This window comes from Chlorocebus sabaeus, chromosome X (genome assembly GCF_047675955.1).
Source record: "Chlorocebus sabaeus isolate Y175 chromosome X, mChlSab1.0.hap1, whole genome shotgun sequence".
Classification (NCBI taxonomy): domain Eukaryota; kingdom Metazoa; phylum Chordata; class Mammalia; order Primates; family Cercopithecidae; genus Chlorocebus; species Chlorocebus sabaeus.
In genome coordinates this window covers 51,368,578-51,387,196 of record NC_132933.1, presented here as the reverse complement: position 1 = coordinate 51,387,196, position 18,619 = coordinate 51,368,578, and the positions used below count along the sequence as shown (strand labels likewise).

At 37.7% G+C, this 18,619-nt stretch overlaps 2 protein-coding genes across 5 annotated transcripts in view; both read right to left on the bottom strand.

Annotated features, from left to right (window-relative positions):
• LOC103232374 (nuclear RNA export factor 2-like) overlaps positions 1-18,619 on the bottom strand; it is a 323,480-nt gene that overhangs the window by 12,245 nt on the left and 292,616 nt on the right.
• Positions 15,358-18,619, bottom strand: part of ZMAT1 (zinc finger matrin-type 1) — a 48,340-nt gene continuing 45,078 nt past the window's right edge. For all 4 annotated transcript variants that reach the window (XM_007992315.3, XM_007992317.3, XM_007992319.3 and 1 more), the window contains one exon: positions 15,358-17,884. In XM_007992315.3, coding sequence (XP_007990506.1) covers positions 16,573-17,884 — 1,312 coding nt within the window. In that variant the 3' untranslated portion in view covers positions 15,358-16,572. The remainder of the gene's footprint in view (positions 17,885-18,619) is intronic.

Sequence of the window (18,619 nt, the reverse complement as noted above, 5' to 3'; positions counted from 1 at the left end):
TCTGTGAAGAAACTCATTCGTAGCTTGATGGGGATGGCATTGAATCTATAAATAACCTTGGGCAGTATGGTCATTTTCATGATATTGATTCTTCCTATCCATGAGCATGGTATATTCTTCCATTTGTTTGTGTCCTCTTTTATTTCACTGAGCAGTGGTTTGTAGTTCTCCTTGAAGAGGTCTTTTACATCCCTTGTAAGTTGGATTCCTAGGTATTTTATTCTCTTTGAAGCAATTGTGAATGGAAGTTCATTCATGATTTGGCTCTCTGTTTGTCTGTTACTGGTGTATAAGAATGCTTGTGATTTTTGCACATTAATTTTGTATCCTGAGACTTTGCTGAAGTTGCTTATCAGCCTAAGGAGATTTTGGGCTGAGACAATGGGGTTTTCTAAATATACAGTCATGTCATCTGCAAACAGGGACAATTTGACTTCTTCTTTTCCTAACTGAATCCCCTTGATTTCTTTCTCTTGCCTGATTGCCCTAGCCAGAACTTCCAACAATATGTTGAATAGGAGTGGTGAGAGAGGGCATCCCTGTCTTGTGCCAGTTTTCAAAGGGAATTTTTCCAGTTTTTGCCCATTCAGTATGATATTGGCTGTGGGTTTGTCATAAATAGCTCTTATGATTTTGAGGTACGTTCCATCAATACCGAATTTATTGAGCGTTTTTAGCATGAAGGGCTGTTGAATTTTGTCAAAAGCCTTTTCTGCATCTATTGAGATAATGATGTGGTTCTTGTCTTTGGTTCTGTTTATATGCTGGATTATGTTTATTGATTTGCGAATGTTGAACCAGCCTTGCATCCCAGGGATGAAGCCCACTTGATCATGGTGGATAAGCTTTTTGATGTGCTGCTGAATCCGGTTTGCCAGTATTTTATTGAGGATTTTTGCATTGATGTTCATCAGGGATATTGGTCTAAAATTCTCTTTTTTTGTTGTGTCTCTGCCAGGCTTTGGTATCAGGATGATGTTGGCCTCATAAAATGAGTTAGGGAGGATTCCCTCTTTTTCTATTGATTGGAATTGTTTCAGAAGGAATGGTACCAGCTGCTCCTTGTACCTCTGGTAGAATTCAGCTGTGAATCCATCTGGTCCTGGACTTTTTTTCGTTGGTAGGCTATTAATTATTGCCTCAATTTCAGAGCCTTCTATTGGTCTATTCAGGGATTCAACTTCTTCCTGGTTTAGTCTTGGAAGAGTGTAAGTGTCCAGGAAATTATCCATTTCTTCTAGATTTTCTAGTTTATTTGCGTAGAGGTGTTTATAGTATTCTCTGATGGTGGTTTGTATTTCTGTGGGGTCGGTGGTGATATCCCCTTTATCATTTTTTATTGCATCTATTTGATTCTTCTCTCTTTTCTTCTTTATTAGTCTTGCTAGCGGTCTGTCAATTTTGTTGATCTTTTCAAAAAACCAACTCCTGGATTCATTGATTTTTTGGAGGGTTTTTTGTGTCTCTATCTCCTTCAGTTCTGCTCTGATCTTAGTTATTTGTTGCCTTCTGCTAGCTTTTGAATGTGTTTGCTCTTGCTTCTCTAGTTCTTTTAATTGTGGTGTTAGAGTGTCAATTTTAGATCTTTCCTGCTTTCTCTTGTGGGCATTTGGTGCTATAAATTTCCCTCTACACACTGCTTAAAATGTGTCCCAGAGATTCTGGTATGTTGTATCTTTGTTCTCATTGGTTTCAAAGAACATCTTTATTTCTGCCTTCATTTCGTTATGTACCCAGTAGTCACTCAGGAGCAGGTTGTTCAGTTTCCATGTAGTTGAGCGGTTTTGATTGAGTTTCTTAGTCCTGAGTTCTAGTTTGATTGCACTGTGGTCTGAGAGACAGTTTTTTATAATTTCTGTTCTTGTACATTTGCTGAGGAGTGCTTTACTTCCAATTATGTGGTCAATTTTGGAGTAAGTGCAATGAGGTGCTGAGAAGAATGTATATTCTGTTGATTTGGGGTGGAGAGTTCTATAGCCATCCCATTACTGGGGATATACCCAAAGGATTATAAATCATGCTGCTATAAAGACACATGCACATGTATGTTTATTGCGGCACTATTCACAATAGCAAAGACTTGGAATCAACCCAAATGTCCATCAGTGACAGACTGGATTAAGAAAATGTGGCATATATACACCATGGAATACTATGCAGCCATAAAAAAGGATGAGTTTGTATCCTTTCTAGGGACATGGATGCAGCTGGAAACCATCATTCTTAGGAAACTATGACAAGAACAGAAAACCAAACACCGCATGTTCTCACTCATAGGTGGGAATTGAACAATGAGATCACTTGGACTCGGGAAGGGGAACATCACACACCGGGGCCTATCACGGGGAGGGGGGAGGGGGGAGGGATGGCATTGGGAGTTATACCTGATGTAAATGAGGAGTTGATGGGTGCTGACGAGTTGATGGGTGCAGCACAGCAACATGGCACAAGTATACATATGTAACAAACCTGCACGTTATGCACATGTACCCTAGAACTTAAAGTATAATAATAATAAAAAAAAAATTAAAAAAAAAAGAAAGAGAAAAAGCCTCCAGGGAACTGAATTCATCCTGGTGATACGCTTCCCTCTGGAAATCTTTCTTTCTTCCTTTCCATGTACGTCTCGTCTCTCCCTGTTACTTCACTTCAAGTTGAACACCAGAGAAACAGTTCCCACACAGTCTCAAAAAGGAGAAACGTTACAGGGCAACAGTGTGCAATGATAAGTCACTTGTACAGAAGGCTGGAGTCAGGGTTCATTGGTTTCAGACACGACGCCCATCATGGCCCACCAGACTTTGAGTGGGCTCTGTCACACCGCTCATTTCGGCCTTGACACAGAGTCGCACATTACTGGTTATGGGCATAGGATTTGAGGTCAGATCCATCAGGATTTCAATCCTGGTGCTAAATTCTATGATCCAAGTCAAGTAACTGACCACACTGTGACTCAAGCTCTTGTTGTTTGTTTTCCCTCTAACTCAAAGATAGTAACAGTTTCTACCTCCTGGGTTACTGTAAAAATTAAAAGAGTTAACACATGGAAATACATAAAAAGCACCCGAAGAAATGCCTGTGACCTAACAAGCACTATAAATAAGTTTTCTATTGCTATGTCAAGAACTTAGTACAGCATCTGGCATTTTTTGAGGAAGAAATATGTCTTAGTTACATTTGTTGTTATTAATCCTCCTGGAAATGAGAAGGAAAACAGATGGGTTTGTTGTGTTGGCTATTAATGTGTTTTGTAAAGTGGCAATATTAAGACAAGAAAATCACGTTGGAAAATAATCTGACATACTGATTAAGGAACCCAAAATAAGAAACTCAGAGACTGAAATATGTATATGGAAAGCTTCAATGGTGGTGGTGGTGGGATCTAAGTTTCTAATTTCCAACTTCATTATTCAAGAAATTGTTCTGGTTTAAGTGGTAGACTTGGAAAATAAAGCTAGAGTATTCCTCATACTACATGACACAATGTGGAAAAAGGCCCAGGATATAAAATTGAATATTCCAGACTGACATCAGCATGATCTCAAGCTAGAAAGCTACAAGTTGTCCTTTTATATAAATCTTGAGTTAACAATACATGGATCAGAATACTTCTGACAATTCTGGAGACAAGTCGAGAAGCTACAGCACTTAGGCTATTGTAAAACCAAGAGAAATATTGCAAACGGGGTAGGAAAATTTGTGGTATTTAGGGCATCCATTCATGTTTCTCCTATGTGGCATAACATGGAATGACTATGAGAAACTTCTATACCGGGTCTCTTTCCTCATAATGAAAACAATGGTGGGCGATATGTCCAATGTTCTGGTTCATGTGAAAGCTTCCCAAAGGGCTAGTTTCTGTCTTGCCTGACTCAAGAGCTGATGGGACCCATGCAATATTTTGGACAGTGCTGAAAACAGAAGTAAGAAGCATGTTAGAGTTTCCATTCCACAGGCAGATGTCAGGGGGAACAATAGATTAGAAAATGCTTGAGAGATCCAAAATCTCCAGCTGGACTGATTATTGATAGTCTCCTCTTGCACAATGCTAGTATACAAAGACTGGGTGAGGTGGCTTGTTTTTCAAATACTCAAATTCTAACAAAATATAAGAAGGCATACAGAGGAACATGGCCCAATCAAAAGAAGAAATTAAACTCTAGAAAACAACCTAAACAAACATAGATCTATGAGCTGCCTGAAAAAGAATTTAAAATAACTGCCATAAAGATACTCAATGAACTAAAAGAAAACATAGATATACAGATAAGTAACATGAATAAAAGAATGGATTAACAAAATGAGAATATCAACAAAAATAGAAACTATTTTAAAAAGAGAAATTTAGACCACAGTGCAATCAAACTAGAACTCAGGACTAAGAAACTCAATCAAAACCGCTCAACTACATGGAAACTGAACAACCTGCTCCTGAATGACTACCGGGTACATAACGAAATGAAGGCAGAAATAAAGATGTTCTTTGAAACCAATGAGAACAAAGATACAACATACCAGAATCTCTGGGACACATTTTAAGCAGTGTGTAGAGGGAAATTTATAGCACCAAATGCCCACAAGAGAAAGCAGGAAAGATCTAAAATTGACACCCTAACACCACAATTAAAAGAACTAGAGAAGCAAGAGCAAACACATTCAATAGCTAGCAGAAGGCAAGATATAACTAAGATCAGAGCAGAACTGAAGGAGATACAGACACAAAAAAACCTTCAAAAAAATCAGTGAATCCAGGAGCTCGTTTTTTGGAAAAGATCAACAAAATTGATAGACCACTAGAAAGACTAGTGAAGAAGAAAAGAGAGAAGAATCAAATAGACACAATAAAAAATGATAAAGAGGATATCACCACTGACCCCACAGAAATACAAACTACCATCAGAGAATACTATAAACACCTCTATGCAAATAAACTAGAAAACCTAGAAGAAATGGATAATTTCCTGGACACTTACACTCTCCCCAGGTAGATTTCTCAAGTTTTTGACTCTAGTCCCTGACTCCTCAATGGCACCTCTGGGCCCACCCAAGGGCCTGGGGGACCTTGCTGCCCTGAAGGGAAGAACACAGGCCTGGCTGGCTTTGCCACCTGCTGATTGTAGAGCCATAGGGCCTTGAGTGAATATAGGCAGTAGCCAGGGAGTGGTTACACTAGGTCGTGGGAGAAACCCAGTGCTGTGCTGGCTTCAGGTGTGACACAAACACAGTAATAGTGGTGGCTACAGGGGTACATTTGTCACTCCACTGCCAGATTTAGGTGGCTCAGGGGAGAGAGAGAGAGAGAGAGAGAGAGAGAGAGAGAGAGAGAGAGAGAGAGAGAGAGAGAGATTTAGTTTGGGAGACAGTACAGTAGGAGAACAAAAGTCTATTCCTGCTAATCCAGAAAACTATTCCAAGATAAATAAGGCAGTACCTATCCACAAGAACCACAGAGTTACTGGGCTTGGGGTGCCCCCTAAATAAGATATAGCTTAGATTACAACACCCAAGTCCTTTAAAATATCTGGAAAACCTTCCCAAGAAGGACAGCTACAAATAAGCCTAGACAATGAAGACTACAATAAATAACTAACTCTTCAATGCCAGACACTGAAGAACATCTACTAGCATCAACACCATCCAGGAAAACATGACCACACTAAATGAACTAAATAAGGCACCTAGGACCAATCCTGGAGAAACAGAGATATGTGATATTTCAGACACAAAATTCAAAATAGTAGTGTTGCAAAAAAACTCAAAGAAATTCAAGATAACACAGAGAAGGAACTCAGAGTTAAATCTGATAAATTTAACAAAGAGATGAAAATAATTTAAAAGAAGAAAGTAGAAATTCGGGAGCTGAAAAATGCAATTGGCATACTAAAGAATGTATCAGAGTCCTTTAATAGCAGAATTGATCAAGCTCAGAAGAATTAGTGACCTTGAAGACAGGTTATTTCAAAATACACAGCCAGAGGAGGCAAAAGAAAAGAGAATTAAAACAATAAAGCATGTGTATAGAACCTACAAAACAGCCTCAAAAGGGCATATCTAAGAGTTATTGGCCTTAAAAAGGAGGTAGACAAAGAAATTGGAGTAGAGAGTTTATTCATGGGATAATAACAGAAAACTTCCTAAGCCTAGGGAAACATATCAATATCCAAGTACAAGAAGGCTATAGAACACCAAGCAGATTAAACTCAAAGAAGACTACCCCAAGGCATTTAATATATCCAGTGAAAACATTCTTCAAACATGAAGGAGAAATAAAGACTTTCCAAGACAAACAAAAGCTGAGGGATTCCATCAACACTGGATGGGTCCTACAAGAAATGCTAAAGAGAGTACTTCAATCAGAAATAAAAGGACGTTAATAAGCAAGAAATAATCATTAGTAAATAAAGAATTAAGGTACAAAACTCACTAGTAATTAGTAAGGAAACAGAAAAACACAGTATAGTATAACACTGTAACTGTGGTGTGTAAACTATTCTTATTCTAAGTAGAAAGACTAAATGATGAACCAATCATAAATAATAACCACAAGAACTTTTCAAGACATATTCGGCACAGTAAGATATATACAGAAACAACAGAAAGATCAAATGAAGGGGGACAAAGTTAAAGCATAGAGTTTGTGTTCATTTTCTTTTTGCTTTTTTGTTTATGCAAACAGTATTAGGTTGTTATCAGGTTAAAATAATGGGTTATAAGAAGGCATTTTTGCCAGGCACGGTGGCTCATGCCTGTAATCCCAGCACTTTGGGAGGCCAAGGGGGGCAGATCATGAGGTTAGGAGATTGAGACCAGCCTGACCAACATGGCGGAACCCTGTCTCTACTAAAAATACAAAACTTAGCCAGGCATGGTGGCACATGCCTGTAATCCCAGCTACTTAGGAGGCTGAGGCAGGAGAATTGCTTGAACCCGGGAGGCAGAGGTTGCAGTGAGCCAAGATTGCACCACTGCCCTTCAGCCTGGGTGACAGAGTGAGATAACTTCTCAAAAAAAAAAAAAAAAAAAAAAAAAGGTATTTTCAAACCTCATGGGATCCTCAAAGCAAAAAACATACAATGGATACACTAAAAATGAAAAGTAAGAAACTAAATCATATCTCCAGTGAAATTCACCTTCACTAAAGGAAGACAGGAAGGAAAGAATGAAGGAAGAGACGACCACAAAACAACCAGAAAACAAATAACTAAATAGCAGGAGTAGGCCCATACTTATCAACCATAACATTGAATGTAAATGGAATAAATTATCTAGTCAAAACACATAGAGCAGCTGAATGGATTAAAAAAACAAGACACATTGATCTGTTGCCTTGAAGAAACACAATTCACCTACAAACACATACATAGGTTGAAAACAAAAAGATGGAAATAGATATTCCATGCCAATGGAAAATGAAATAGAGCAGGAGTTGCTGTACTTATATCAGACAAAATAATTTATTAAAATTAATTAATTAATTAATTTACTCTGAGACAAGGTCTTAGTCTATTATCCAGGCTGGAATGGAGTGGAATAATCATGACTCACTGCAGCCTTGACCTCCTGGGCACAGGTGATCCTCCCACCTCAGCCTCCTGAGTAGCTGGGACCACAGGGATGTGCCACCATGCCCAGTTAACTTTTTTTTTTTAAGTTCTAGGGTACATGTGCACAACGTGTAGGTTTGTTACATATGTATACATGTGCCATGTTTGTGTGCTGCACCCATCAACTCGTCAGCACCCATCAACTCGTCATTTACATCAGATATAACTCCCAATGCCATCCCTTCCCCCGCCCCCCTCCCCATAATAGGCTCTGGTGTGTGATGTTCCCCTTCCAGAGTCCAAGTGATTGCATTGTTCAGTTCCCACCTATGAGTGAGAACATGTGGTGTTTGGTTTTCTGTTCTTGTGATAGTTTGCTGAGAATGATGGTTTCCAGCTGGATCCATGTCCCTACAAGGATAGAAACTCATCATTTTCTATGGCTGTATAGTATTCCATGGTGTATATGTGCTACATTTTCTTAATCCAGTCTATCATTGATGGACATTTGGGTTGGTTCCAAGTCTTTGCTATTGTGAATAGTGCCACAATAAACATATGTGTGCATGTATCTTTATAGCAGCATGATTTATAATCCTTTGGGTATATACCCAGTAATGGGATGGCTGGGTCATATGATATTTTTAGTTCTAGATCCTTGAGGAATCACCATACTGTTTTCCACAATGGTTGAACCAGTTTACAATCCCACCAACAGTGTAAAAGTGTTCCTATTTCTCTACATCCTCTCCAGCACCTGTTGTTTCCTGACTTTTTAATGATCGCCATTCTAACTGGTGTGAGATGGTATCTCATTGTGGTTTTGATTTGCATTTCTCTGATGGCGAGTGATGATGAGCATTTTTTCATGTGTCTGTTGGCTGTATGCATGTCTTCTTTTGAGAAATGTCTGTTCATATTCTTTGCCCACTTTTTGATGGGGTTGTTTGTTTTTTTCTCGTAAACTTGTTTGAGTTCTTTGTGGGTTCTGGATATTAGCCCTTTGTAAGATGAGTAGATTGCAAAAATTTTCTCCCATTGTGTAGGCTGCCTGTTCATTCAGATGGTAGTTTCTTTTGCTGTGCAGAAGCTCTTTAGTTTAATGAGATCCCATTTGTCAATTATGGCTTTTGTTGCCATTGCTTTTGGTGTTTTAGACATGAAGTCTTTGCCCATGCCTATGTCCTGAATGGTATTACCTAGGTTTTCTTCTAGGGATTTTATTGTATTAGGTCTAACATTTAAGTCTCTAATCCATCTTGAATTAATTTTTGTATAAGGAGTAAGGAAAGGATCCAGTTTCAGCTTTCTACTTACGGCTAGCCGATTTTCCCAGCACCATTTATTAAATAGGGAATCCTTTCCCCATTTTTTGTTTTTCTGAGATTTGTCAAAGATCAGATGGCTGTAGATGCGTGGTATTATTTCTGAGGACTCTGTTCTGTTCCATTGGTCTATATCTCTGTTTTGGTACCAGTACCATGCTGTTTTGGTTACTGTAGCTTTGTAGTATAGTTTGAAGTCAGGTAGTGTGATCAACAGAGAAATGCAAATCAAAACCACAATGAGATACCATCTCACACCAGTTAGAATGGCTATCATTAAAAAGTCAGGAAACAACAGATGTTGGAGAGGATGTGGAGAAATAGGAACACTTTTACACTGTTGGTGGGATTGTAAACTAGTTCAACCATTATGGAAAGCAGTATGGTGATTCCTCAAAGATCTAGAACTAGAAGTACCATATGACCCAGCCATCCCATTACTGGTTATATACCCAAAGGATTATAAATCATGCTGCTATAAAGACACATGCACACGTATGTTTATTGTGGCACTATCCACAATAGCAAAGACTTGGAATCAACCCAAATGTCCATCAGTGACAGACTGGATTAAGAAAATGTAGCACATATACACCATGGAATACTATGCAGCCATAAAAAAGGATGAGTTTGTGTCCTTTGTAGGGACATGGATGCAGCTGGAAACCATCATTCTCAGCAAACTATCACAAGAACAGAAAACCAAACACCGCATGTTCTCACTCATAGGTGGGAACTGAACAATGAGACCACTTGGACTCGGGAAGGGGAACATCACACACTGGGGCCTATCACGGGGAGGGGGGAGGGGGGAGGGATTGCATTGGGAGTTATACATGATGTAAATGACGAGTTGATGGGTGCTGACGAGTTGATGGGTGCAGCACGCCAACATGGCACAGGTATACATATGTAACAAACCTGCACGTTATCCACATGTACCCTAGAACTTAAAGTATAATAAATAAATAAATAAATAAATAAATAAATACAGTTTTTTTTTATCCTCTTTGGTCTCAATTAAAAGTCACAGGAAACCTGGGTTTGTAATGAAATTATTAGGTTTCTTTTCATCTGAAGACTATCTCTTTCCTTTAATGACAGCATGACCTTAGTTTGCCTTTCTTAATTTTGGACATTGTGGAAATGAAACAGGGCTTTGCTTTTCCCATGATCCTGCCTCTCAGTTTGAATTTTTCCAGGCATCCATGACCAAGCCTGGCATTTCAGAGTCTGGTCAAGAGAACTTCATAGTCTCTCCCATCTGTCTGTTACTTCCAGTTCTCTCTGACACCCTCTTAGTCCCTAGTGTCACATTTGGATTTCAACACAGATCCTGTGTCTGGTCTCCTTTTCTGCCCACCCTTCCATCTTCACACTAACTTTTTAAATGAACACATTACAGTCATTAAGACTACCAGAGACAATTCAGTTCAACTTTCTCTCATTTTTTTCTGCTCATAAATTCTCAGTGATTCCCGTCTTACCCTGCTTTGTGCTGCTATAGCAGAATACCTTAGACTGGGTAATTTATAAAGAGCAGAAATTTATTTCTTACAGTTCTGGAGTCTAGGAAGTCCAAGATTAAGGCACTGGAAGATTTGGTGTTTGGTAAGGGCTCAATCTCTGCTTCCAAGAGGGTGCTTGAATGCTGCATCCTCCAAAGGAGATGAACAATACTCCTCTCATGGTAGAAGAGCAGAATAGAGCAAACCCATTCCCATAAGCCCTTTTTATTGTGAACATAATCCATTCCTGAGGGCAGAGCCCTCATAACCTAAACACCTCCTATTAGGCCCCACCTCCCAACTCTATTGCATTGGGGATTAAGTTTCAACATGAGTTTTGGAAGGGACAAAAATATTTAAACCATAGCAACCCCTCTTTCCAAACAGGTCAAGACTATAATCCTCTTTGTCGGTCTTCCAGGTCTACCCTATCCTCCCTTTGCATATTCTGTTATACACTCAGATTGGCTGTTCCCTCTACAGAAAGTCCATTTTTGCTCCGTTTCCGCCCTCCCTCAACACACACACACACACACACAATGGAGCTCCTCCTGGAAAGTCTTACTGCTCTTAAGAGTTTGGCCACAAATTATCTAAGCTTTGAGGCCAATTGCACCAAGCCTCTTCCTACCTTTTTCCTTCCGTTAGAATGGACATAGTCCTTCCCTTTTCCCTTATGATACTAGTACTTCTCAGGTCAGGTTAAGTTGTGATTTGATCATAGTGGTTTAGTGGCCAGCAGGAGAGATGAGGACAGAAGCTAAGCGAGGAAACTTGTCTTGTAAGGCAGATGGCAAAATACTAGCCTCATGTAAGAAGTGGATGCTAGTTCTTAATTGGGAGAAATGGGTTGGGTTGCCAGTTTAGCAAAAAGAAAAAATAAATACAAAGATACTCAGTTAAATTTAATTTCAAATAATGAATTTTTAAAGTATAAGTTTGACTAAAGTATTACATGTAACATATTTATTATAATTAGCTCTTTATCTGAAATGCACGTTTAACTGGGCATTCTGTATCTTATTTGACAATCCTAGAGCTCAGAGGGTTCAGGTGAATGTGGGATGAAGATAAGAGATAAGTCTCTTTATATGTCACCAAGGATGCCTTCTGACTTTCATGTTTTGCCCTAAATTGTCATTCATTTTCTCAGCTTTTTTCTACAATGCATCAATGGCATCTAAAAAGTCAGCAAATTGTATATAATTGCCATTTCCCCTAATCTTCTCAATTACTTGAGATATTACACTTGCATGTACATTCATTTCTACTAGTATTACTTGAAAGTTTTAACAATTGTACTGCCATAGCATGCCAGGGACGACCTACTATCAGTATTTTATTTATTACCAATGACAGAATCCTTATTGCCTGCTCTGAAAATCCCATTTTGGAGTCTGTTCCTTAGGATCACTTCTGTTATCCCCTGTTTTAGGTAAGGTTCTAGGGGAAAATTACTATGAGATAAAAATTCGATTGCAGACATTTATAGGGGCATGCTCAAAAGAACCCTTGTGAATTGGTGAGGGAGGAAAGAATAGCAGAGAAAGAATTGAACTGATACAGTCACAACGAAGGCCTCAGCTGATCCTATGGGGAGTTTGGGAACTGAGATGACCTTTCAAAGTTGCCCAAAATTGAACCAGGAGGTCTGGCTTTTGTCTATCTACATCATTCCATCAGTGGATGCGGGCTGCATAACCTGAGAAGAGGCAGTTGCCTTCAGATAAGGGCAGTTCTCCATTGGATAAGAGAGTGCCCCTGACCTGAGAAGGTATGGCAAGGGGTGAGGAGTGGTTCTGGGCAGCATAACACAGCCTCCATTTCAACAAATTTAATTGTATCTCTGTTGGCTTTTTTATCTATTACTTTTATCGATCTTTAGTGTTTTTTTGTGTATGTGTGTTTATCTTCATTTTCCTCTTCATTTCTCTCATTACCAGTTTCTACTGTCATGTACTCCCTCCAAGTTAATCTTCACTTTTTTTTTTGTTTTTATTATTATTTCCTTAGTCCTGTCGGTTTTTGTTTCATAGCCTTCTGTTCTTTATTTCTGGGTTCTTTTTCTGATTTATACTGTTTCAAGGGTTTAAATGTTTACTTTCTTTCAGCTCATTTAGAAATACTGTCAGAGTTTTTATCTGCTTTGTGTGTGCATGTTTCTGTGTGTTCACATCCTATGGGTCTTGTCTCTTAAGGTGTTACACTCACCTTTTGATGTTTATTTTGCTGTCATCATACTTTCTGGGATTTAATTTCTCTGGATTCTTCCTCCATCTGCTACTATCTGAACTTTCCTTTTCCCTTACCCACAATCTCTCTTCTCTGTTCAATGTGATTTCTGAAACAAGCAGTTCTCTTTCTGTATGTGAATTTTTTTCTTCTGGAAGAAAACAAATGCTGGATAGTTGTGAAATCCTTAAGGGACTAGTTCACCACAGCTCTCTCTGATCCCTTGATGATTCCGTAGTTTTCTTATCTGTCATTCAGAACCTGTGATCACTTCTTCCAGTGTTTCAATTGCTCTCAAATCTATTTTCCCAGTTTGGTGAAGAAATATTTTGGTGATATAATCAAGGGGAATTGCTTATGGTCTAATGTAGGAGAGAAGAGATTCTCAAAAATGGTTTTTGGCTTAGGCAATTAGATGGTTTTACAGAAATAAGGGAAACTAGATGAACAATTGGGAATGACAGAAGGCGGCATTCTATTTGGCTATATTAAGTTTGCAGCGCCTGTTAGATAATCATGTAGATAAATCAAATAAATAAATCTTTGAACTGAGAGAAAATGGTTTGCTTAGATGTCCTTTGGGAAGCCTTTTCTGAATGCCCTCTTCCCATCACATTAGGCTCATTACCTTTGCTACCCACAGCATCATTCATCACTTTGATTGAAGCCTTTATAACTTATTTTGTAATTGCCTGTTTATTGGTCCATTTCCTCTGTTGGACTGTGAGCTTTTTGAAAAACAATCTGTGTTCATTCTTTTTTCAGGTTCCTTCCTGGCACAATGCTGACAGTCAGCTCTTATTTGTTCAATGCATGCACATAAGACAGTCAATTCTATTTTTTTCTACAGCTCCAATTTTTGAAAACTGTTTTCCAAATTTGCCCAGTACTTGCCTCCCTGTATCTTCTACCCGGTTCAGGATTTATCTCTGTAGTTACATACTTTTAACTTGTTCCAAATATTCTCTTATATATTTGACTTAGACCATATGTGATTTTTATGTCTGGGTGAGCATATTAGTCTTTCAAATCAAACATGTAATAAAATCCTCAACATTGTTTTCACATGTATCTTAAATTATGTCTCCTCAAATATGTTTTTGTATTGAAATACCCAAATGTAGGATTTACTATTTATATCATTAAATTTCATCTTAGTGAATTCAACACTTAATTCCAGAAGTGGAGATCATTTGGGATCCTACACATAAACATCTTGGCTTACATATACTCTCACCTCTAAGTGCTCAAAGGCAGAAAGAAGTTGGGAGCATAACAAATGTGCCAAAGTTGGGCTCCAGACCCTTTCCCCACCTTCAACCAGAAAATTACGTATTTAGGTTAATGTAAAATTTGTTTTATAGTGAGGTTAATGTCACATTTATTTTTGGCAAAAAATTGTCTTAAAACTTTTGAAAATCCCTTTTCTAGAGCAAGTCACTGGTGCATGTCCCTAGACTGTAATCAATACCACATCCTTTTCTGTCTACTCAACCCATCAACAATTTAAATGGTTTTGATTTTTAAAGTTTGCATGACTTATCTACTATAGATTAAAAATGGGTGGATAATTTTTATGAATCATTGTATCTACTTTTAAAAGATCAGACTTATATAGTTTTGAGTCCTCTCCAACTTTAAAGACAAACTTCTATGAAAGAATTCGTTAATTTAACAGATGTTGGCAATTCAATTTATCTTATCTTGCACTTTGTGAAAAGGTGTTGCAGTTCTTGGTGTGCTCAAAAATGGTAACTGGCCAATTTGTGCTTGGTGATTTGCAGTCTATGTATTCTACTCTAGTTCTTATTTCCCCTCTCCTTTCACTAATACAACAAATGTGTTTACAATGGGGGATGATATTGTAGCATAAAATAATCTTACAACAGTCTCATGGAAGAAAATTTGATTTGGGAACCATCTAATTCCATTTAGGACTATTTTTTCAACTAAGTATACACCCAATTAATCATATTATGCTTCAGCTCACACTATTTTACTTAAATTGCGAAGAACAAAAACAGTTATTAAATGCCTTGCCAAATGTAGACATGTCACCTATTAAATGCCTTGCCTAAATGTAGATATGTCACCATTTAGATTTATTTTGTTATCTTTAAAAAATAGAGACAGGATCTCACTATGCTGCCCAGGCAGTTCTTGAACTCCTGGACTCAAGTGATTCTTCTGCCCCAGTCACCCAAAGTGCTGGGATTACAGGCATGAGTCACTGTGTGGAGCATAAATTTATTTTTTGTTAGGATTAACACATAAAGAGAATATAAAGCCTATTTTTCATATTCCTGGTGATTCCAAGTTGGATTCTGGAATCACAGTGCAACTGACACCAGAATCCTGGAATTTGCATTCACAGGCCATTGCACTTCCTACTATCCCATTGTGATCCTCAAATACTTAGTGGTACTGCTCACAAATAAAGGGAGCACCAGTGTAAAAAATCTGTCAAAATCAAAAAATTCAAAGGTAACACCCTCTGGTCCTCTACCACTTACAAATTCTTCCTCCTTCGGTTTCAAGTATCTAATTGGTCACATTTTCCTAACCTTAAACTGAGTTTGAGACTCAATATCAGCTTCTATGAGATAAGATGTAGAAAATATAAAATTATTACAATTTCACAGTGTGATCTCCCCAGAGGTATTAAGTGCCAAGTGTTTAATTATTGCCCCTCCAACTCCCAAAATAATAATTTTGGATGGGAAATGATCATTTACATAAAACAATATGTAGAAATTAAAACACTTTAATATAAACATTTCCAGAATATAGACTGACTTTTTATATCAGTACTTTTTGAGAGCTTTTTAAAACTATATCATCTAAGTTTATTATAGACTGTTTCATTTTTCCACTTTCGGAACTAGAAAATGCAAAAATACACTGCAAATTAGATTTAACAAAGAAAAAATCAGTTTAAGTTATTTCATACATATTCCTTGGAGAAAGCTGAGACACATAAACACAGAAAAACAACAATAAAATACCACCAACACTAACACAAAACCAAGCAAAGAATTGATTTTGTAATGCTTGGTAATTCTGTCCTTTAAAATAAATTATCTCCCATGAGTAAATAATTCACTATCACAGCAATTTGATGAGCAGAAGGAGCAGAAGTAGAGACAACTTCATTTAGGGAAATTACATTATATGTGAGATATGTGAGAAACATTTAATAATGTTTTTTCTTTTTTAAGAAAATGAAGGAAAGTAACTTGAGGAAAAGGCATATTGAATACTTTTACTTCACTTGGCTTTTTTAGAGATTAAAGTAGCCATCCACCTAGAAAAATTCCAATAACATGAATTTTATAAAACCAAAGTTTTTTTTTCTTCAACTTTGAAGGAACAAAACTAAATAGTTGAAAATCCTACAGTAGATTCATCCCAAATCACTGTCTCTTCTGTCTTGAGTAGATTTTTCTCTTAAGATCTTGTGTTCTCATGTTAGTGTTGTTCAGAGGCTAGGTTTAGGCTTTTTGTTGTTGTTGTTGTTTCTTCAATTAAATTTCAAGTTTTCTTAAATAGCTTTCCTGAAGTGACACTGACTGTATCTACCTCTCCTTTTCTTCATCTGATCTTCTTGCTTTTGTCTAAGTCCAGTTTCTTAGCTGATTTCCTCAATTAATCCTTGGGCAAACAAAACTAAAAGTTCAATACCCAAGAGTAGACTCATTCCAAAATACAGATTCTTGTCTTTTCTTTAACAGGTTACCTTTTCTCTTATGTTCTCCTTAAGTTCTTATATTCTTTCTCAGAGGTTAAGTTTAGGCTTTTTTTTCCTCCTTTTAATTCAATTTAAAATTTCATACAAAAACTAAGTGTCCTGAAGTGACACTGACTGTATCTACCTCTCCTTTCCTTCATCGGATGTTCCTGTCTTTTTCTAAATTCGTATTTTTTTTTTTTTCAATTCAACCTTGGGTAAACAAAACTAAATATTCAAAATCCAAGAATAGACTCATCCCAAAGCATTTCCTCTTCTGTCCTTTCTTCAACAGATTTCTTTTTCTCTTTCCTGTGCTTACGTTCTTCTTTCTCAGAGGGTACATCATGGCTTTTTTTCTTTTTTCGATGCTTAAGCTTTCCTGAACTGACCCTGACTCTATCTCCCTCTCTTTTCCTTTGTCTGATGCTCTTGTCTTTGTCTAAATCTGTATCTTCATAACTCTTTTTCCTTTTATGTTTGGACAGCTCTTTCTCTGGCCTTTCTTTGCCTTCTTCCAGGTGTCGTTTTCTCTTCTGGTGTTTCCGTTTATGACCTGCTTGATGGTCAGTAGTATTGTTTTCTGAGGAGAGGTGCTTGTAAACTTCAGATTCTACACTGTATGAGCCAGAGTTATTTTCTTGCTGATTAAGGCTCAAGGGTACTGGTTTTTCTGGGAAACAGTCTCTGGCGAGTTGCCAGTAGCTAATAGAATCTAGTCTCTGTTTGCTGTCATGAGCTGGTAAGCAATGAGGTAACTGGTTTTCCACTACTTGTGAAATACTGTATGGTCCTGAATAGGTCTGGAAAGTCTCACATGGGAGCTTTTGCTCCAACATTCTATGTCTGGGTCTGACATCAACCATTTCTCTGTTCTTATGTATTTCTACAGAGCTATCTCCTATCTTTCTGAAACAAGTTTTTGGCTCTAGTCCTCTGGCTTTCTGCACTTTTATGTAATCTTCAAGTTCATCTTGGAAAGAATCATATGTCCTTTTTGAATGGGTTGGTAACCACTGAGGTAATTGGCTTTCCACTGGTGAAATATGGTATGGTCGTTGGTAGGTCTGGGAAGCCTCATGTGAAAATCTTTGCTCGCACATTCTGGATCTGGGTCCAGAATCAACCATTTCTCTGTACCCACGAGTATCCACAGAGTTCTCTCTCACCTTTCTGAAACAAGTCTTTGGATCTAGTCCTCTGGCTTTCTGTACTTTGATGTAATCTTCAAGTTCATCTTGGAAAGAGTCATATGTCTTCTTTGAATGAGGTAACTGCTTTTCCACTGCTTGTGAAATATTGTATGGTGCTGGGTATGTTCGGAAAGTCTCAAATGGGAGTCTTTGTTCAAATATTCTATGTCTGGGTCTGGAATCGACCACTTCTCTGTATCTGTGGGTTTCCAAAGAACTCTCTTCCATCTTTCTGAAACAAGTCTTGGGCTCTAGTCCTCTGGCTTTCTGCACATTGATGTAATCTGCACACTCATTTTGGTAAGAGTCTTGTGTCTTCCTTGAATTCTTCACTAGATTGATAACAATGGATTCTCTGTAAAGAAGACAGTAGAAAGTTCTTATTAGATTGTTTTATTCTAAGTATTTTATTTGCTCTTAAAAGTATTAGTCTGAAAAAAGAAAAACAAATACCCAAACAAATTTTAAAAACCTACTTCATTATAAAAGTCATAAATTGTGAATTTTTATGCCAAAAAAGCAGCATGGACAGTGAGAACCTACCTCATTATAAAGCCATAAATCATGATTTTTTATGCCCCCAAAAAGGAGCATGGACAATGATATATCTCCCAGGTACCTCACAATTTTTATGCCAAAAAAAAAAAAAAAAAAGGAAATTTCCTCAGGCCCAGGATGAAAGGGAAGAAGGGTATAAAGTAGCAGATATATCTGATGATGTTGTAGCACTAAAAATATTAAGGCATGTTGCAATGTATGGGTAGGGAATAATAATATTTAATGTCCTGAGAGATGCTCTGATTTGAATGTTATATCATTTTTAAAGTTTTCATTAATTCCTTATATATATATATCTTATAAATGTGATAGGTGTTTATTCTGTAATCTTGGGATTTTTAAAAATCTAAATTATAAATCTAGCCAGGTGTGGTGTGTGTGCCTGTATTCCCAGCTACTGAGGCTGAAGCAGGAGGATCTCTTGAGCCCAGGAGTTTGAGGCTGTACTGCACTATGATGGAACCTGTGAATAGCCACTGGACTCCATCCTGGGCAAGATAGCAGGAACCCATCTATGAAAAAAAAGGAATGT